This window comes from Protomyctophum bolini, assembly GCF_963924005.1.
Source record: "Protomyctophum bolini genome assembly, chromosome: 22".
NCBI lineage: Eukaryota > Metazoa > Chordata > Actinopteri > Myctophiformes > Myctophidae > Protomyctophum > Protomyctophum bolini.
This window is the reverse complement of record NC_137883.1, coordinates 27,618,810-27,641,309: the sequence shown is the minus strand read 5'-3', so window position 1 is coordinate 27,641,309 and position 22,500 is coordinate 27,618,810. Positions and strand designations below refer to the sequence as shown.

Sequence of the window (22,500 nt, the reverse complement as noted above, 5' to 3'; positions counted from 1 at the left end):
AAATGGAAATGACATCGAATGTTCCCTCCTGTGGAGCGATGCGATCGGTTTTGATATCAATACATCTCCGTCCTTTTAATAATCTCCGTCCCGAGTGCTGGGCGTTACTATTTGATAGGATGGGAGAAGTCGGGGTGTTAAATAAATTAACATTTTGGCTATATATAACTATAACTCTTGAATCTGCAACACAGTACACAACTGTGTCTGTATCTACATACGAAAGGGTGTGATCATTAGAGTGGAGACCATGTCGTTGATAGTAAAGTAAAAAGTCATTTTTGATTACTGTCAATTTGACTGAACCTGACTTAACACACTGACAATTACAATTTCTCCTGAAACAAGCACACACAAGCAAGCCAATATCAATATCCTTTTAAAAGGTAGTGGTGAGGTATAAAATGTAGAATGTTATTGTTCTATTTTAATTATTTGTATGTATCTGCACAAAAAGTGCAATGCATAATATCAGATCCAAACACTGATCAGAAGAAGGTTGCAGATGCGTATTAACACAGAGAACATACTACTGTACACTATACAAACATTGTGCAGGTGATTTACATCTTTAGGATAAATGAAACATCGACTTCTCTGAATAGACAGACTGCCCATGATAGCTGAGACAGAACGGTTATTATTATTATTATTATTTATTATTATTTAGCCAAATCTTTTTGCATTCGTTTTTTTTGCAACGCTCACAATTCCAGGCCTCGGAGCACAAGTCTGTGAATGAACGTACGTGTCCCAGATGCCCAGACACAAGGACAATAAGATGACAGATATATCCCCCCAGACACAAGGACAATAAGATGACAGATATATCCCCCCAGACACAAGGACAATAAGATGACAGATATATCCCAAGGCCATGATAATCACCAAAGGCTGATATTTCATAAGTTTGGATGTAAAGCAAGTGTCCATACTCCATATATAAATCAAATGGGCAGCCTATTTCACACACACACACACACACACAGAAGCACGCATGCACACACGCATGCACACACGCATGCACGCACGCACACACACCTGTACAGGAAGGTGAATATGTATGTGATGTAACAGTTGATCTATTCTGTGGTGACGATGGGGAACTGATAGTGGGATTCAGGTGAATTCCTCCCACTAATAATAACACAGAGACAATCCACAGAGTTCATCTCACTGCACAAGCACACTAAGTGACGACTGTGAGCTTGTAGATCTGCTATTTTTTTGGCACAGATGGTTTCACGGTTTTTAATCATAAAGCAGATCAGTATGTTAATTCACTAGGTTTCATATAACATCAACAAGGCTGGATAAAGATCAAAGAGGCAAAATAATTCCGAAATGACTGAATTCTGAGAAAAATATAGGTTGCAAGTATATGGGCAGCACTAAACAGCATGACCGCAGGCGCAAACTAATGACAAACGAGTAAGCAACTCAAGTTTAATTCAAATTGGATGAACTGATTAAGTTTGTAGGTGTACTACATTAAAAAATTGTGTCTACTAGAATCACATTGGCAGGAAAACAAGTTTCCTTCTAGGCCGCCAACTCCAACTTCACTTTGTCACATCAGAAGTTTATAATAAAGTGGGTGAAATTATTTTCAGTGCAAGATACCAATACCATTAGCCACCTTCCAATTGCAGTTGCATTTAAAATAAGAACAAGAATAGGACTAAAACAGGAAAGTCGTGCAGAGTAACTTTCTGAACCGAGTGCAAATCTCCACCAGGAGGCATTTTTCTGTCTGTCTGGATCATGTAGGAAGGAGAGGGAGACGGGGAAGGAGAGAGAGGGAGGCTGTTTGTGATGTCAGACCAGAACTCGCTCAGCGAAAGAGAATGAGAGTGACAGAAGGGGAGGGTAGGGAGAGAGGGATATAGAGGGAGGGGTCTCATGAAGTAAAAAAGTGTCTTGAGATGTATGAGGTGGATGCAGCAGTGTGCTCTGTAACTGTGACCGTACATTATGTGGGCTCATATTGGAAGAATGCAGTAGGTCAGTGTCGTGTCAACTACAATGGCCGATTGGACAATGGCCGACAAACAGCGTTCAGCTACATTACACTCCTATCAGGACTCCGTTCTCACACTGACACAACCAGGGCAGAGAGAGAGAGAGAGCCATATAGTTATATAAACTATGTGCTCTATTAAAGATAGGACAATAAGAAAGGTAAGGGGAGGAGGGAGAGAAACGAGAAAAATAGAAAGCAAAGTGAAAGAAAGAAAAGAAAGAAAGAAAAGAAAGAAAAGAAAGAATGAAAGAAAGTGAAGAGAGAGAGAGAGAGAGAGAGAGAGAGAGAGAGAGAGGATATATATCACCAGGGTTCTAATAAAGTGGACCAGAGGTGTGCAGGGTAGGTGTGAATGTGAGACGTACACGTGACGGAGGGAAAGGAAGGAGGTGTGGAGAATGTGTATAAATATCTCCAGAGATAAAACAGGACAGGGGTAGGCCCATTAATGGCCCATTTGAGTTATATCACATCATTATTAATCCAATATTGTGAATAATAAATGTGTATCATTTAAATGTTGCTTCTCTGTCACAGAAGATACATCACCATTCACCACCTGGACTAGTCTGACCATGTAGCCAAACGTATTAAAAAAATATATTTGACATAGTTTATACGTCAAATTCCCTCTTGGTATTTACTACGAAAGCCTCAAAATAGGCTTTTAGATATATTCTGTTGGTGAGGTATTAGACTAGTAGGTGGTTGGGTTGTTAGTTAGACTTACAGTAGGTATGGTATTTGTAACGTTTATGTGTAGGCAGTATGTACGTTGTATTTTCTGTTTCTCGTCATGTCGATGTTGTCGTGGTGGTTTTATGTGTGGGACTGCGGATGGAAATGAGCTTCCAGCTTACAGTAAATGTTTACACTTGTGTACATGAGATCATGTTCAATTGATTCAATTCTATGTATTGAATGTTCATTGATAAAGCAAATAAAGCAAAGTATATGAACGTCCATTCATCATTACACTTCATAGAAGGTATATAAAGATGAATAATGCCACAGTGTACAAGTAGGCTTATCTCTGTACATTAAATGTGCATGTGACATTGAGCTGTCATTCCATTCAACATGGATTAAAGTATTAGAATGCTGGGGGTAGATGTTCTATTTGGACAATAACTCTATGTCAATCCCATGTGGTACAACTCCTTCTTTAGCCCGTTCAATCTGGGAAAACTGTTTACAATGCATTTTTAGAATAGTCAAGCCTAGCCAGTGGTTCTCAAACCGTTTCAGCTGAGACCCAAATGCACAAAAATACATCATTAATCAAGCACTTAAGCCTTAATTAATAGTGAAGATAGCCACTGACAGTTTGTAGATCTGCTATTTTTTCCCCCTTATTACATTTAAGGAATCCTCATTTTTCATTGAAGAAACACACACACACACACACACACACACACACACACACACACACACACACACACACACACACACACACACACACACACACACACACACACACACACACTTCCCAGACGGAGTGAGTGTGAGGCTCTGACATGGTAGCGCCCCGCACAGATGTTTGTTGGTAATGTGTTTGTCCTGTTTGATGTTCAGTACCACACACACACAGCATTCTGGTACCTTTAAAACGATGCCAGTGCCTAAACGGTGCCAAAACAGAACGGATACTTTTCAATACAAAGAAATAAGTCACGACATTAAAGGCTTGTCTTCTTTTGCCGAGGCAATCTTGAACAATATTGTACAACAACTTGGTTTCATTCTGAGAGCCTGCTGCCAGTGTACATCAACTTGGTTTCATTCTGAGAGCCTGCTGCCAGTGCTGCCTTACTTTGTGATCATTCTAGATCAGCCTTAATCCTCACGCAAGTTACAAAGCACTGCAAACGGTATTGGTACAATTTAGCGGTACCGGTTCAAGCTTCTCGGTAACACTAGCCATGATGAAGCATGATGTATACTACTGCCATGACACTGGAATGAAGGACAATGTACAGTAGACAGACAGACACTGTAGATAGATAGATAGATAGATAGATAGATAGATAGATAGATAGATAGATAGATAGATAGATGAGACAGAGCCACTTATTATACACAATCAGTCCAATAACAAACTATATTGAGCCGAGCATGACAGAGAAGCAGAGAGAGAGAGAGAGAGAGAGAGAGAGAGAGAGAAATAAACTGGATTCACTTTTTTTGTTGGTTTTTTGTTTTTGTTTTTTCTTCCACCTAACGACATCACTAGCCATCGAGTTGCTTTTCAGTGGGAGCAATGCATCATGGGATTGCCACCTGGCTGCCAATCCTATTCTGGGGTCGTTGCTGGGGACGAGGAAGTGAGAAAGCGCTAACGAGTTAGCATGTCTGCGTGGGTGCAAGGCGCACACGCACGCACACACACACACACACACACACACACACACACACACACACACACACACACACACATCACTATACTTGTGAGGACACCAACATTTCAGTGCGCCAATTTTTATCTAAATACCATTTTCACAATGTTGGGCCATTAAAAGCCAGAAAATAGCCGATCTACAACCTCACAACGGGCCGCTGTGCGTTGTGAGCTTGTAGATGGGCTAAGCAAACAACTAAGAATCAGGAATGACTAACATCTCTAATCCCTAAACACTAACCTGAACCTAATTTATAAATGTCACCTGAATCTTTTTCTAATTGTAATCGCTAAGCATCTTTTTTTTTAGTTTACCATAAAACAACCATTTATCTTGTGAGGACCAGGACAATAGTCCTCAAGATGTCCATTTCTCAAATTGTGCTATATGTTTGACCCTCACAAGTATAGTAATACAAGCGTGCGCGCGCGCACACACACACACACACACACACACACACACACACACACACACACACACACACACACACGTTAATATTACATTTATATGAATATTTGTTTGAACTTTTTAGGATTTTAGCCCACAAAATCAAGGATTCTAGCCCACAGTTTTCTGGAGGGTCTACTTATTTCAAGGGACGGCTAGCAATAGACTTGTTGATTGAATGTCAAGAAAGACACTTATGAGTGTGTCTTGACTGGCTAGCTTCACTGAGCACTGCCATGCTACCATGTGAGACACGATCTGCTACATTATGTTTGCAGATCGTTATCATTTTGGCACACACACACACACACCCTCTAGTGTATCTCTCCTTGCTTATACTGTATCTCATGCAGGTGTGAGAAGAGAATGAAAACCATCTCTCTCTCTCTCTCTCTCTCTCTCTCTCTCTCTCTCTCTCCCACGTTGGGTGCAGTTTGCACCCCATGTCTAATTACAGTCCCTAATGGCTGTCTATACCTCCATTACAGACGTTCATTTATAACCTCTAAATATTTAAACGTAATGCTGCTTTCATTTGTGGAATTTAATGGAACTGGGGCAGACAAATCTGCATTATTTAGACACAACTGCACACAATCTATCTATCTATCTATCTATCTATCTATGATTAGATTAGATTAGAATTAACATCAGCCATCTAGTACATGGCACATTCATGAGGAGCAGGGGATTGAACTGGTAACATTCTGATTCCAAGACCCCCATCATGCTCACTCCTTCTCTCTCTCTCATTCTCTCTCTCTCTCTCTCTCTCTCTCTCTCTCCATGCATCCATCCCGCATGTCTCTCACTTTCATCATTTCCTCTCCTGTTGTAATTTCTCTTTTCTCATTTCTGTATTTCACACACACACACACACATCACAGTGTCCCATACGTACACCCACACAACTATTCCACAACCTCCGGATGCTACATAGAGTCTGGAGCTACACATTACCGAAAGCCGAGAAAGGATAGCCGTCATCTGTTCGTCGTTTACGAAAATATATTTAAAAATAGCTATAAAATATATGCTATGTTTTCATTTACATTTCTGCTAAGCAGCAAGCTATATGCTTTGAATAATTTGATTTATGGTAGTACAAATTTACACGACTGCAAAGACCAAAGGTATGCAATGAGGAGACGGAACATCCACATTTTGGGAGGGTGTCCCCCTCTCACCACTTAGTTACCCCTTCACTGATCTGAGTCCATTTTGGGAGGGTGTCCCCCTCTCACCACTTAGTTACCCCTTCACTGATCTGGGTCCCACAGGGCTCTGTAGGTCTCTAGTACTTGTTTCCCTCTGCACAAAATGAAAATAGCAGATCTATTCTACAACAAGCTCACAACGTGTCTCAACACGATGTCTGGTTGGATGCGCGCACGTAGACCGACCCGAAAATATATTCACAGATTACTAAAGAGCTGGAGAGAGTGGGAGACACCTGTTACTGAACAAACTCTCTAAGGCAATAGAGAAATTCCACAAATGAAAGCAGCATTATGTTTAAAGATAGAGTGCCGTGATTTTTGTACTTTTTCCAAATGTGTGTGTGTTGAAGAGGTGACACTACTTAATTAGACCCCTTGGTGTGGTTCTTATGTGCAAGGATGTCTTCCCTTTGTATTTAGGGTTTCTTCCTGGATGCTGAAACCTTGACAGTCAAATGTGCCAATAACCATTTAACAAAATTATATCACTTATAGTACTAGTCCTACAACATGAAATGTAACTTTTCTGCGCTCCCCTATGTGTTTTCAATCCCCACAAATGACGTACTCATCATATAGGGGCTTTTATGGAAATTGCTCTCAGGAACAGCTCAACTGATTTGGTCATACGTGTGATGTCATCTGTACTTTGTATAATTCATCCCCCTCTTCAGTATTCAGTTCCAAATTTGCATTTCCACTTTGTTTACATTGTCTGCCATTGTTTATTGTTGATTTTCCAAGCTGGCATGGAATGGAAACAAGCCTGGGTTTATCTAGCATCAGTATTATAAATGATATAATATAATATCATTTATAATGCCTCAAAGATACAATAATTTGCATATCATCGCCCCCCACCACCTCAGGACATTGTGGTATTGCAGCTAAAACTGCTTCAGAAGCCAGATATAAATGACATGGTATATCAGAGTGGTGATTTAGGATCACCGAAATTTGAAATACATTTGAGGGAATATGATATTAAACATTAAAATAATTTAAAAGTTTAAAAGAAGACTGTTGTCCTATTGGCTAAATGCACTGAAAGGGATTGTCACATGACACCACACTGAGAATAGTTAATAAAACACAGATGGGCATTAAAACACACACACACACGCGCACACACACACACACTCCACCGTAGGATAGACATTTACGTTTACTCTCTCTCGTATGTTCACAGGGACCGGTGCTGCGTGTCCAGACATGTATTATGTGGTTTAGAGAAAGGAAACCTTCACTCTAGTGTGTATGTGTGTGTATTTGTATGTGATGATGGTGTGTGTGCGTACGTGCGTCAGTGCGGCTGTCAGCATCTATAAGTCCAGTCATTAGCCTAACAGAGAACAGGGGCCACTTGCTCGACATTTCACATTATTACTATCAGGACAACTGTGGTCTACACAGGAGAGGAGAGGAGTGGAGAGGAGAGGAGAGAGGACGAGAGGAGAGGAGAGGTTGGGTGAAGAGTCACTACTTGTTTTATTGCGTCATGAACACCTGCAGTCTGGGCAGGAAGACAGACAGGAAAAGGGGGGGAAAAGGCTTTTTCGAAGGCGGAGGGCAGACAGAGGCTCCACTTTGAGAGAGTTTCTGTGAGAATGTGTGTGTGTGTGTGTGTGTGTGTGTGTGTGTGTGTGTGTGTGTGTGTGTGTGTGTGTGTGTGCGCGTGCGCGCTCATTCTCATGTTTACTGTTGTATCAGATTACAGTCAAGCTGCTGAATGAGGGGCTATGCACTTGAGCCTGCATGGTTTAAACTTGGCTCCACAGCGAATCGTGCACTACAAACAGCCGAACTACAATTTGCTGCCAACGCAAAAATGCACGCAGCCCACCCATCTGACCACGCATGTGCCCACCCATCTGTTAGGGCCCTGCATGCGGTCCAGAATAGGTCGAGAACCCCACTGCCCTTCACTAACGTGACCTACATTTCATCCCACTACTCAGAAAATACTAGTGGTTCTCAAATATCTTCGTGTCAGGGACGCCCAAATTGATATGCAATGCATATTTGCCCACAGACACCCATTTGAAAAGATTGAGTGCCAGCCAGCCTGCATGCCCTACTATTGCCCTAGGGTCCCCCATAAGAGAAGATTTGTCAACATTCTTCCAAAAAATAGCAGCTTATTTATACGGTTCCTATTTTTTGACTGGGGACCCACTGGGACCCTATCAAGGACCCCTAGGGGTCCCGACTTTGAGAACCGGTGGGCTATAGAATAGAAGAGAATCCTTTTCCATGTAAGCCAAAGTTGTCGGTGAAGGAAATGTATTATTGAGGAAGTGGGGAGTTGCTTCTATTGTCTTCTTGTACAGCAGGGGTGTCCACAGTGCGGCCCGCGGGCCAAATGTGTCCCTGGGGTGAATTTTAGACGGCCCACAGCTTCAAGCCTGAATTGTATTATGAACGGCCCACCCAACAGTATGGGACATTTTTACATTAACCTGGGCACAGAAACCTCACAACTTTGTATGATTTTTTTCAATACAGTTGTTTTCAATTATTTTCATATCAAGGCCCATTATTTTGTTATGCATTTGAACCACGTCGGACCACCATTTGATGAGATTTAGCCTCGCAAACCCAAAACAAAGATTTTGTCCACTATTCCATGCTGTATGATGTTGGTAACATCCATCCATAGGAGAGACAACAGGCAAACAATGCTTCTACATTCTCTATAATGGCCCCCGTAAGAGTCCATTTGGTTTCATGTTACGCTGCACCCACCCACACACACACACACACACACGCACACACACACGCACGCACACACACACACACACACACACACACACACACACACACACACACACACACGCACACGCACACGCACACGCACGCACGCACGCACGCACGCACGCACGCACGCACATATGTGTGTGTATGTGCGTGTGCGTGCGTGCGTAAGCCTGCAGAGTTAGTGGTCCATACTGCTGCAGGAACATGCATTGAGCTCAGGTGTGCAGGTCAGAGGTCAGAGCTCAGGTGTGCAGGTCAGAGGTCAGAGGTTTTCAGTGTATTATTACATGTGATCAAACCAAGCCTGCATTGAGGCTAAAAGACCTTTACATTGTCATCTTGTGTTGTAACACAAATGGTAATTCCATTATAAAAAAGACGCCGACAACAGATTGGGTTTAGAGGAGAAACAGTGTGTGTGTGTGTGTGTGTGTGTGTGTGTGTGTGTGTGTGTGTGTGTGTGTGTGTGCGTGACAGAGAGAATGAGTGAGTGTAAGAGAGAGAGAGAGATCAAACAGAATATGAGTATGACAGGGAGCTCAAAAGATTAAAGGGAGGATGGAGAGATGTAAAGACAGAGGAAAGAGAGGGAGGGAGCACGGGCGAAGAGAGAGGGAGGGAGGAAAAGAAACAACGATGCAAACACAGAAAGTGAGAACATATGGGAGAACGCGGAAGGAAGGAAAGAAAGAGATGCAGAGGTACAGTAGAGAGAGAATGAATTAGAGAAGAAGAGAGAAGGAGAGAGGAGAGAAGGAGAGAAGGAGAGAGGAGGAGAGAGAAGGAGAGAGGAGAGAGGAGAGAAGGAGAGAGGAGAGAAGGAGAGAGAAGGAGGGAGAAGGAGAGAGAAGGGGGATGTTTGGACTGAGGAGTGCTTGCTATTCAGAGGCCTGACAGAGTGGAATGTTGGGGGGGAGATCAATGTGGTATCACACACACACACACACACACACACACACACACACACACACACACACACACACACACACACACACACACACACACACACACACACACACACACACACACACACACACACACACACACACACACACACACACACACACACACACACACACACACACACACACACACACACACACACACACACACACGGCCAGATGTTCTTCAGCCAATGAGGAAAGCAGGCTGATCTACTCAGGTCAGCCCACATGTGTCTCAGACGCGACCTCAGGGCTGGGAACATTGCACATTGCGTGCGCGCGCACACGCGCGCACACACACACACACACACACAAATACGCACGCACACACGAACTGTACTATAACCATTCTCTACACAACTTTGTTAACCACTATTTAAAATAAAATAAAATAAAGCAAGTTACAATACTGCTGTCTTTGTTAGAAATTTAGCATTTAAAAGCACCATGGTCACCTTTAGACTTTAGTCTGGTGGGCTTTAGACTGTAGAGACACTGGGCAGCATTAGCCTGGAAAGTGTGTGTATATGTGTGTGTGTGTGTGTGTGTGTGTGTGTGTGTGTGTGTGTGTGTGTGTGTGTGTGTGCGTGTGTGTGTGTGTGTGTGTGTGTGTGTGTGTGTGTGCGTGTGTGTGTGTGTGTGTGTGTGTGTGTGTGCATGCCCAGCAGTCTGCCTGGGTGACAGCATACTGCTGGGCAAGCGCTGGTGCTTTGGCATGGGGGGGGTCAGATAACCATATGGAATGAATTATGTACTGGCCATATATGGAGTGTGTCTTGAGTGTACAGGGTTTGATGATGTCAGATTGACATATGGAGCGTGTCACGAGGCGCGATGAACTGACAACCATATATGGAGATCTAAGGGTCTTCACGAGGCGTGACAATATATGGAAACGTCATGTCACGAGGCGTGACCATATGGAGGCGTGGGTGACTAACTCAGGGACGGGCCCCGAAATGCAGGTTTTCATAGAAAATGCGACCTACGGTCGCAATAAAACATCAACAAATACAAACACAAAATGTACAAACTGGAGAAAAAGAGACAACGGCGGCATTGAATGACACCTCCTTTCGGTGGGAATTTACATTTACATCCCATTGTGGTCTCCTTGGTCAATTTAGAAAGAAACCTATCTTCAACAGGGGGTCAGACATTTCTACAAGGGGGCTGCCAAATCTATGTGTGATAGGTACTTTCTTTTTTACATTAACTTTAACCCTAGCATCCCTATCCTGGGGGAAGACATTTGCTGGAAGTAGCAGCTGCAACGTATTGTGAGCTTGTAGGCTATATTGGGCGAAGATACTTTATCTAGGCCTACAAAAGGTAAAAGCATTGTGGGTTGCAGTTGTTAGAAATATCTGAAAATACACTATGAAATTATCTATGAAAGGGTTGAATCTGCATCACATTCACAGTTTCATTCAGTTTCTAGGGGGGGTTTCTGTCTCTCCATACAGACCCCTGCCTAGACTTTATAAACACTGCTGACTATTCCTCTGGACCCTAGAGTTTATATGGACAGGGTCTTAAGATCTGAGGCTGTGTCTATTGTACAGAAATATAATGCTGGGAATGCTTATTTGCTGTCAAAATACAGAAAATCTCTCTCTCTCTCTCTGTCTCAAACACAAAGTCAAGCAAGCAAGCACACACACACACACACACACACACACCTTGGCCCATCACTAGAGCAGATGGCACTAGGGGTGTTCCAGACAATTTACGGTGTGTGTGTGTGTGTGTGTGTGTGTGTGTGTGTGTGTGTGTGTGTGTGTGTGGGGAAGGGAATGGATGTTTGCAAGCCAGCACTCCCTCCCCCAACACACACACACACACACACACACACACACACACACACACACACACACACACACACACTTGGCAGTGCCAGGGAATGAGAAAGTATGAAACAAAAGCCGGGACAAACCATTCTGCACCCCCCACCCCCCTTCCCAGTGAAGCTTAGCCAGATGGTTTCACCCTGGTCCCCACAGACATGAACATGGTACATTCTAGACATGGGGTTCTCAACCTGTGGCCCGGGGGCCACTGGTGGACCACAAGGATATTGCAAGTGGACTAAATGGAAACATAAATGCAAATGAACATAAATAAACGAATAAATAAAACAATGCCATGGTATTTTTCTTTGTTCTTTGTGATACAGATAAAGAGGAACTTAATGTATACTGCGTCAGTTCCATTCATCACATTTTGCGTGCGTGCGTTCCAACAGAGTACAGATCTCAGAGTCAATTAAATTCTTAGTGTACACAAAATGGAAAACTGAACACTGAGGATTTGAATGTGATGACGTTGTGATGACACACACACAGACGAAACAAGTTACCATTCGCTTACATACAAACACTCATCCATGCATCCCCCCCCACACACACACACACACACACACACACACACACACAGTCTCTCCCTAAGCAGAGTTGTCGTGTCCTAATTGGAGTTGTGTTGTTGTTGCAGAGAGTTGTTGAACGATGCTGGTAATTGCCAGGCAGCAGTTTGATGTTTTCTGTCTATTTGTTTTTCTTTCTTTTTTTTTAAGGACTGGGTAATTAGACTCACAAAACACACACACATTAGGCTCGTTCGCACGTGCTCACACACACACACACACACACACACAATACATGCAGGTGCACTGTGCGTGAATGTTGCGGCCCACAGGAACAGGTGTGTGAGGAAACTCAAACATCATTTTGCTAACGACACCTTCTTGTCGCTGTCAGAAAGCGCGCGGCACTGTGCTGTTGGTATTACCCACCATCCAGTAGTTATAGGCAAAGTGTTTTGCACGATGGTATTACACTGTCTCCAGGTTTGTAACGGATGGCTTCTAAAAATAATGCTGACAAAACAACACAAGGACAATAACGTCCACCGGCACCTGTTTCATGTCCACAGAACAAACTTTGCGTGTACATGTGAGGCAACTATAGGGCTGCAACGATCCACTATCTTCTTAGTGGCTATTCTATCAATGACTCCCTCGACGAATCAATAATTGAGATTCGAGAAGTATGTTTTTTGTTTGCATGTATGAATTTAGTTTTTCATGAATTCATAACAATACAAATAGCATAAAAGATTTGCCATTTCCATTTCCAGTGCATGATGAATCAAACTACTGTCGTGTGTTACGATGCTAAAATGTCGACTTTACGTTGGCTTAAAACCAACACACATAGTGCCATGCCCACATACGATAAGCAACGATACTGTACGGTTACATTAATTAAAATCATTTGAGAAATCATAGCAAAACACTTGACAACTGCCGGATTACAGGACACACAAAGCTATATAAATATAAGTAAACACTAAGGTTTAATTTGGTATATTTATCAGCCTGCTGCCTGCAGAATCACAACACCGCCACAGAACATGGCGCGCACGTCAAAAGTCAAACATTTTCATCATCATCATCATTTTCATTTTAAATAGAGAGTATCCCGTTTTTCCATTGGAGTTTTTGCACGTGCAATGAAAGATCAGGCTTGCGACAGTGATGTTAACTCATACCGTAGTAAGCCGCGCAAACAAAATACGGTTTAGATGTTCCTTGTTCAATGGGGTTCTTGTCTTTCCAATGTTGAGCTTCACTGTTTTGGTTATAATGATGACATCCCTTAATGTTCACAGAATTGAAACTACTGTTGTTAACAGTAATTAACAGTTAACAACAGCTAACAGTTTACAGTTAGTCGCGGATACAAGCGGCCAAAATGAGATTTCTCCGACGCGTGGCTGAGGGATAGGCCTATACCTTAGAGATAGGGTGAGAAGTTGAGTCACGCGAGAGAAACTCGGAGTAGAGTCGTTGCTTCTTCGCTTGGAAAGGAGCCAGCTTAGGTGGTTCGGATGCCTCTCGTGCGTCTCCCTATAGGGAGGTCCTCGAGGCACGTCCCACTGGGAGGAGACCCCCGGAGCAGACCAATTTAAGGATGGGATTGAGGTATTAAATCGACTCATTTGGAACGCCTCGGGTTTCCTCCAGGAGGAAGTTACTAATGTTGCTCTGGAGAGTGACGTCTGCAGCTCTCTGGTGGAGCCATTTCCCCCGCAACCTGACTAAGGATAATTCTGGAGCTCTCTGGTGGAGCTGTTTCCCCCGCAACCTGACTACGGATAAGTCTGGAGCTCTCTGGTGGAGCCGTTTCCCCCGCAACCTGACTACGGATAAGTCTGGAGCTCTCTGGTGGAGCTGTTTCCCCCGCAACCTGACTACGGATAAGTCTGGAGCTCTCTGGTGGAGCTGCCCCGCAACCCGACTACGGATAAGTCTGGAGCTCTCTGGTGGAGCTGTTTCCCCCGCAACCTGACTACGGATAAGTCTGGAGCTCTCTGGTGGAGCTGTTTCCCCCGCAACCTGACTACGGATAAGTCTGGAGCTCTCTGGTGGAGCTGTTTCCCCCGCAACCTGACTACGGATAAGTCTGGAGCTCTCTGGTGGAGCTGTTTCCCCCGCAACCTGACTACGGATAAGTCTGGAGCTCTCTGGTGGAGCTGTTTCCCCCGCAACCTGACTACGGATAAGTCTGGAGCTCTCTGGTGGAGCTGTTTCCCCCGCAACCTGACTATGGATAAGTCTGGAGCTCTCTGGTGGAGCTGCCCCGCAACCCGACTACGGAAAAGCGGTTGAAGATGGATGAATGTTGACAAGTTAGTGATTGCTGCCGATATTATGCCATATTCGTTGATTTGGTAGTTGTTTTCCAACTAAGATCTGAATCTGGCAAGCGATGAGTTCATTAACTTGAGGTGGTAAAGACAGTCTGTCTACGTCTTTAAACATTCAATTATTAATTACAACGTGATATCCACCTCCGTCACAACGATCTGCATTCACTGATTGAAGACCCACCAAAACCCACCGGCCGAGGGCCCTATCGGATCAAACCATTGAGCAGTATGCATGGGGGTGTTTGTGTGAATGATTCCAAACGTGGAGCGGATTATGGAACTTCAATATTAGAGCATTAGCGCGATAAAAAATGAATTAATTAGAACGTTGAACAAACCTTGAAATTATTATTAGTGACAGTGATTATTAGCATTCGAAATTATTAGCATTAGAAAAGGCAAATGGAGCTAATAATATTTGTCTAATAACGTCTATTGGTAATCCTTATCCATGGCACATTAAGGGCATGACTGGATTTTTTTATTTTATTTTTCTTTCTTTGTATGAATCACTCTGCTTTGATGGACAAATGACATGCTTTTAACACTCATTTGGCAGCTGGGAGAGAGAGAGGGGGTAGAGAGAGAGACAGACAGACAGACAGACAGACAGACAGACAGACAGACAGACAGACAGACAGACAGACAGACAGACAGACAGACAGACAGACAGAGAAGGTGGGAGGGTAACAGTTGTATTAAGTGACGTTTGTTCCATCTCTATTTTGAATGCACTCAGTCGTTCCTTGACTGACAGGCGTAACGGAGGCCGATTCGAGTGAATAGAGACAAGCCGCCGAGAAGTGTGTGTGTGTGTGTGTGTGTGTGTGTGTGTGTGTGTGTGTGTGTGTGTGTGTGTGTGTGTGTGTGTGTGTTACGGTGGAAGTGCATTATCTCTCTCACTGTACAAGGTACATCAAATCAGGAATGGGAATATTATTAAAACATGCCCCTTTTAAGTGTGACTTAATAGGATATGCCAATTAAAGTGAACAAAAATAAAAGCATGCCATTGGGCGCTATCTGCCTCCAACCAAATTCCTCTCCTTAACGCGGAACATTGGCAGAGGCTGAGTTGGCTCTGCCTGGCTGTGTTTTTATTATTATTTGTGTGCGTGTGTGCGCGCGCGTGCGTGTGTGTGTGTGTGTGTGTGTGTGTGTGCGTATGTGCGTGTGTGTGTGTGTTTCTGTGAGTGTGCGTGCGTGTGAATGCCTTTGCTTTGCTCATAAAGAGAGAGAGAGACGTCAAAATGAATTAAATTACAAAAATGTAAAATAAAACCCATAGCCGATGTGCACAGATGGATTTTGGTGAGATCCTCACAAGAGCTGCTGGTTTTAAGGCTAAATAAATAAACCCACACACACGTGCACACACACACACACACACACACATGCTCGCACACACACACACACACCCTATACTGTGCATTGAAATGGACTCCCTCTCACACACACACACACACACACACACACACAAACACACAGCACATCCACTCACTATGAGGTTTAGTTCTGTAGGTGTACAGAGTTCTAATTAGCTGCATTCACAAACAGGGACCAAACTCATCAAAATGCCAAGGCCTGCAGAAAGACACAGCAGGGTGACTGGGTGTGCGTGCGTGCGTACGTTGGTGTGCTTTTGTGTACACACTGTGATCACTACGAAAAAACAAACCGGAGCAGCAAATGCAGTCACCAGCCGAACACCTTGACACAGAAAAGAAAATACACTTTTTTCCAAACTGTAACAGTTGAACAGCCTGAACACAGACCTGCAGGCACCTCACACCAGCAAAAAAACAACAACGATGACCCCCACACCGCACAAACACCAACGACACAACGTCGACAGAGCCAGTAAACATCGTCTCTTTTTGTCTCATTCTGTGTATGGCGACAACAAACAAAATGGCTCCCAAACGGCGTGTGCATGCAAATATCGACGTGAGGCATGCTGGAACATTTATTTATTTTCTTCCATGTATAATTACCAAAGCCTAAAGTACTGTTATTTAGGCGAAATGAGATGTAGTTACATTTTAGCTATAGTTCAATTGGAAATGTATTCAAATACAGCAATTCTAACAACAATCTTTAAATCCACCGAAAAGCTCTGTCCTCTTTACATGGGGTACAAAAAGTCAAATGACATTCACCTCCTCTCCCTCGTACACACGCGCACACACACACACACACACACACACACACAGTCACACACACACACACTGAAAATACTGACTATGACACTGTATACAATATGGCTTACTAAACATAGCACCTGAAAGTAATGGCTGAAGCTAAAGCTTATTAGGCAAAATAAGCGTCAGCTTGAGCCTACACCTTTTCGGATGACTTTCATGTGTCATATTGAAATGTACTGTACTACACTGTCAAAAAAAGACAGAAATAAACGAAACTATAAACTAAAATGTGATGGCAAACAGCGAAACACTGTGACGTCATTTAACATCAGACTCTGCAACAGAGAGAGAGAGAGAGAGAGAGAGAAAGAGTGGAGGGGTACAGAGACATACTTTCCAGGAAATGGTTCTCAAAGTAGGCTTCGCGGACCCCCAGGGGTCCTTGAAGGGGTTCCCTGTAGCATCAAATTCAGTTTAACAAGCTCCTATGGAGCTTCGCCAGTCGGCCATTTAACCCGTTAAAACCGCTGCGAGCTCGTCTGCTATCTTTGAACATCTTTGGAAAATGCAGAGAAATTTTGAATTACAAAAAAAGGGCGAGAACTACTGATTCAGAAGGCATCTGTAGCATCGGCCTCGGGTCACAATGGGTTAAAGATCGGTGGCCAAACATATTAATCTGGGGGGGGAGAGAGAGAGAGAGAGAGAGAGAGAGAGAGAGAGAGAGAGAGATAGAGAATGAATGAATGAATGAATGACGTACTTGAGCCGGAGAAATGTCCGCTCCCCAGGGAGGTGGGGTTGTTCTTCCCTCCTCCTCCAACAGGAGGTGAGAACATCTAGGAGGAGAACCACAGAAACCCATGTTAGTCTTAGTCTCTCTCTCTCTCTCACTCACACACATGCACACGCACACACACACGCACACACACACACACACACGCTACAGTAAACATCACCTGCCGTACACTACGGGCTGCACAATTAAACACAGGCTGCTTTCGTTTCATTTGTTTTGTTTCCAAACAGAACGTCAGCGACGTGTGTTTTGCTTAATTTGCACTGTATGTTGACGGTGTTTTCTGGCTTTGTTCAGAGACAATTGTAAGACCATTCCTGCATACAAACCAGGTATCATGGGCATGGTGTGTAGGTCTTCAGTTTATTTTATGGCAGAAATCCATGGCATATGCCTATACAAAATGACCTGCATACACAGTCAAAATGCCCGAACTGGTTAAATTACTGTGTATATTTCACATTTGACGCTGAATTATCTGAATTGTGCAGCCCTCCATACACATCACACGCCATACCATACACGATAGACAACAGATATATAAACAGCAACAAACCTGTGTGTGAAACGCAGTGACTTAATTTAATCAAACATTGTAAAACACTAACACATCTGCAGTATACTGTAGGTCTACTGTCAACACACCTATAGGACAAATACATCTGCAAAATTACATTAGCATCAGGGCAGATCTAAACAATCATTCATTCATTCATTCATGTAGTCATTATGATTGGGTTAGTGTTATAACCCATGTGAGTTCTACACTACACACACAGTACACTACACACACATACTACAAAGACAAGAGGACATTTTCAGATAAACTCATATTGGAGCAAAAGAAAAAGAAAAGGCTAGGTATTTCAAAACAATGTTTTGTAATTCCTACTGAAATGCTACATGAGAGAACACGTTATTAATGCATCCTCGTCTATTAAGAGTATAACATCGTCTGACATTGTAACTCGTCGCAAGACACTTTGCAATGATTGATTGAGTTTTTATTGACACAAATCCATGTTGTACACTACATGAAGACATGCATGCTTGTACACATCTATCAAAAGGATAAGCGTGTCAGCTAAATGCCTCCATTGTATAGATAGTGTATGTACTGTATAAGGTATGTGTGTAGACAGACAGACAGACAGACAGACAGGTGTGTGTGTGTGTGTGTGTGTGTGTGTGTGTGTGTGTGTGTGTGTGTGTGTGTGTGTGTGTGTGTGTGTGTGTGTGTGTGTGTGTGTGTGTGTGTGTGTGTGTGTGTGTGTGTACTGTATGTAAACCAAACTGAAAATAAATGTATATCTAGAAATCAATTTACAAACAATTATAGATAAATCCATTGAAAAGCCTAAAAAATATACAACATATGAATGAAAGGTGAATATCTCCTACATAACATGAGCGTGCTTAAGGGTTTAATGGCCTTGAGAGGTGCAATAAATATCAAAGTGTTTAGAGTGTAGAAAACAATGTGACCACATTGTTAAATACAAGAAATCAAGGCCTTACAGACAGACACACTGTCTGAAAGGGCTGTGTTTCAGCCATAACTATCAATACATTATTAGTATGAATTATCGATCCCTAACAATATAGCTTACTAGTAGCATGCATCATGGAACAATTATGGTTATCAATTTATATGTTTTGTGATTAGTTATGCTGATAATTATCAGTGATCAACAACATGTATTAATAACATAACAGTGTACTGTAATTGTATAATTGTGATCAATCACAAAGTAGCAAGTTTTGTCGTGTTATTATCATTAATATTAATGTCTTGCAATTTCATTAAACTATGTTCCAAATAATCAATAGCATTAAAAATGTACTGCAAGGTGGGAAGGATAATGGTCCATTCATCATCAATAGTTATTAATACCTCTGATTATTTGCAATTGGCAGTATCAGTAGGCCTATGCTTATTATAACATACTTTGAGAGTCATAGACATAATTACACAGTAGCTGAAATGATAACAGGTGTCTGTGGACGGATGCAATGTGTACACATTGCAGGTGGAAACATTAGACAGTGAGGAGAGGAATAAAGAACAGAGGTATGAAGGAGAGGAGATGAGGAGCGGAGGGGAGGAGGCGCTCCTTTCCTTCTAGCAGTTTAAGTTTCTAACAGCGTTTCTCAACCACACAAATTCCTGCCTCATCTAACACAGACACACAGTGTGATGCTCTCTCTCTCTCTCTCTCTCTCTCTCTCTCTCTCATGCATTTTTCTAAGACATGAACACCATTCACTCTGAGAAGCAGCTGTGGACCTGAAATGTGAACTTATCAAATAAAACATTCTCATTAAAGCATTATTATATATAGATAGATATGTATCTATGTATGTATGTATGTATGTATGTATGTATGTATATTGCAAGACAAAAAAAATGTTAATATGATTTAGTCATAATAAAATGAAAGAGAGGAAAAGATATTTAAAAATGAAATATACTACCATTGAGTTGGGGAACATTTTCAAATCGCTGTTTCGCATCTATAAGACAACAAAATGACCAATGCAAAACGTCACAATCCTGTGCAAACATGCATAATAATAATAATGGACTTTGATCAATGAAAACAGAAATAAAAACACAACATTTCTTATTATGTCTTACACTATCCTTCAATCTCTAGTCAATACATTTAACACAGTTCAACAGACACTTGTGTGTCACAGTGAAATATGAAGGCTACTATTGGCATACATGGAGAGAGAGCGTGTGTGTGTGTGTGTGTGTGTGTGTGTGTGTGTGTGTGTGTGTGTGTGTGTGTGTGTGTGTGTGTGTGTGTGTGTGAGATATGCCAATAGTAGCCTTTGGACACATATCAGGCTATACAAATAGACTTAATCACAGTCATTGATTGATTGATTGATTGATTGATTGATTGATTGATTGACGATGTGTAGACTATAGGCCTACTCAAATGACAGAAAGTGAAACAACAGGCCCGACACCCTGATACCAGACAGGTGTAATATTGATCTAGGTTATTAACAGCAATTGATTTGCACAGCTGTGTGTAAGCGCAGCATGACACCTAAATGTTCCCACGGAGATCAATATGGTCCTGTCTGTCTGTCTGTCTGTCTGTCTGTCTGTCTGTCTGTCTGTCGATGAACAGAATCAGAATTGCACTAGAATAGTCTTAGTCTTGAAGCCAGACTGACGCTGCCGTTAAACTCGCCCCTTGTTCTATGAATTATTCCTATTACTTAGCAGCAATAAAGCTTTCTTCGATGTTTAGACTAATCCTTATTGTATGTGTTGTTGACGGACTTTAGGCCTACTTTGTACATTCCGCTACTACAGCACACAGCAACAAAAACTGTGTTTACACAGTGTCTATTTAATGCATGTGAAACTCAGAGTGTACAAGAATGCAACCGAATGCGGAGTTGCGGACACTAAACAGCGGGGTTGAATTGGGGGTATTTTGCACGTGTACAGTCCCAACAACAAACTGATTCTATACAGGCTACACGCACAAACTTTTCAATAGACTATAGGGGTCATAAATAGACTATAGGGGTATCACAATAAAAAAAAAGGCAACCAGTCTCTGCATGCTCACCGCGCTGAAATCCAGCAGGTCGCTCAGTTCCTTGTCCGTCCCCAGAGCCGCCATCCGCTGTTGATGGTGCATTTTAAAACCACAACGCACCTATACACGTAGGCCTACAAACATATGGGACGGAACGGAACACACGCGCGCACGGACAAAATAAAAAAATGTCCTGGTGGTAGTTGTCCTAAAAAGACACTGTCTGGAAGGGTTCTGACTGGCGGGACCGCTCCAGTCCGGTCCGGTCAGAGGTGGGTGTGTGTGGGGAGGGAGGGAGGGAAGGGGAACCACCACCTCCGAGGGGTTCCCTTGAAAGAAAAAAAGAATAATATAAAAAAAAGCCACTCCTGGTTCCCGACTTTTGTTTTAAAATAAAACAACCGTCCAAATCCGAAACAAGAGAGACGCGCAGATAAAAGCTTGCCGTGCTAAAAAGGTCCGAGCCCTCATGTTCTCACTCTCTCTCACACACACACACACACACACATCCTCCTGCTCGCTCCTCCTCGGCTCGCCGGGGTGTTTTTAACAGCGATTTGTATACTTTATAGCTCCTGAATTCGAGGGTAAAATAACATAAAAAGCAAGTAAACGCGCGTGTCTGTGTAACTGTGTTGTTGAGTGCGAGCGAGTGAGTGTTTCGCCCGGCCGCGAGTTGAAGCCCACCAGCAGCAGCAGCAGCAGCCTGAGCCTCGGCGCTGTTTCTGTCAGGGAAAGAGAAGCCACGAAACCTCCGCGTGGAAATCATCAATTAATTAAATAATAATAACACACAGCTGCGATGATGGGGGGAGAAACTAAAATACATATATATCACCATGGAGGTGGAGGGGGGGCTACTGGTGCTGATAGGAACAATTACATGTTTAAAATATGTCAATGGAATGCGTGAACTGTTGTTAAATAAAGAAGTCCGGTTGCAGCAAAGGTATGAAGGGAGGTAGGACTGAAGGAGTTGAGCCGGGGGGGGCGGTGGTCGACCATAGTCCCAGTTCGTAACCCAGTCAGAACCCACCTTACTTATAGTGAGTGACAGTGTGTAGCTTTGTTTACATTTTACATATCCTATATAGACTACTGCTATTGTAGGCTAGAATGTTTGGCATTACGACTTTTTACGAGAGTAGCCAGCCTATACAAAACACAAATCCCTCTCTCCAAATATGAAATAGTGGCTTTAGTAGGCTATATAATGGATCTGATTGATCCCGTTGACAATTATGGACATTTACTTATCTTTTTTATTTTTTTCTGCTGGGTATCCGGGGATAAATTGTGAGATCATGATGTGTTGTGTATGAGACACTAAAAGTTGTGTCGCTTGCCGAAAGGAGTGTCTCGCAGAAACTGCTGACGGAATGAAGTTTTTCTTTACTAAAAAAAAGAAAAGAGGAAAATCCTTAGTGTAAAATGTATCCATGAGGGTAAGGATTGTGTAATTTAGCAAACCACTGCATCTAAATGGAAAAT

At 42.7% G+C, this 22,500-nt stretch overlaps 1 protein-coding gene across 1 annotated transcript in view; it reads right to left on the bottom strand.

Moving 5' to 3' along the window:
* The window catches only part of tcf4 (transcription factor 4), a 201,220-nt gene extending 179,558 nt beyond the window's left edge, over positions 1-21,662 (bottom strand). The window contains 3 exon segments of the mRNA XM_080756623.1: positions 17,408-17,483; positions 19,919-19,957; positions 21,040-21,662. Of these exon segments, the coding sequence (XP_080612749.1) occupies positions 17,408-17,483; positions 19,919-19,957; positions 21,040-21,111 (187 nt within the window). The 5' untranslated portion in view covers positions 21,112-21,662.
* Between the last annotated feature and the right edge of the window lie 838 nt (positions 21,663-22,500).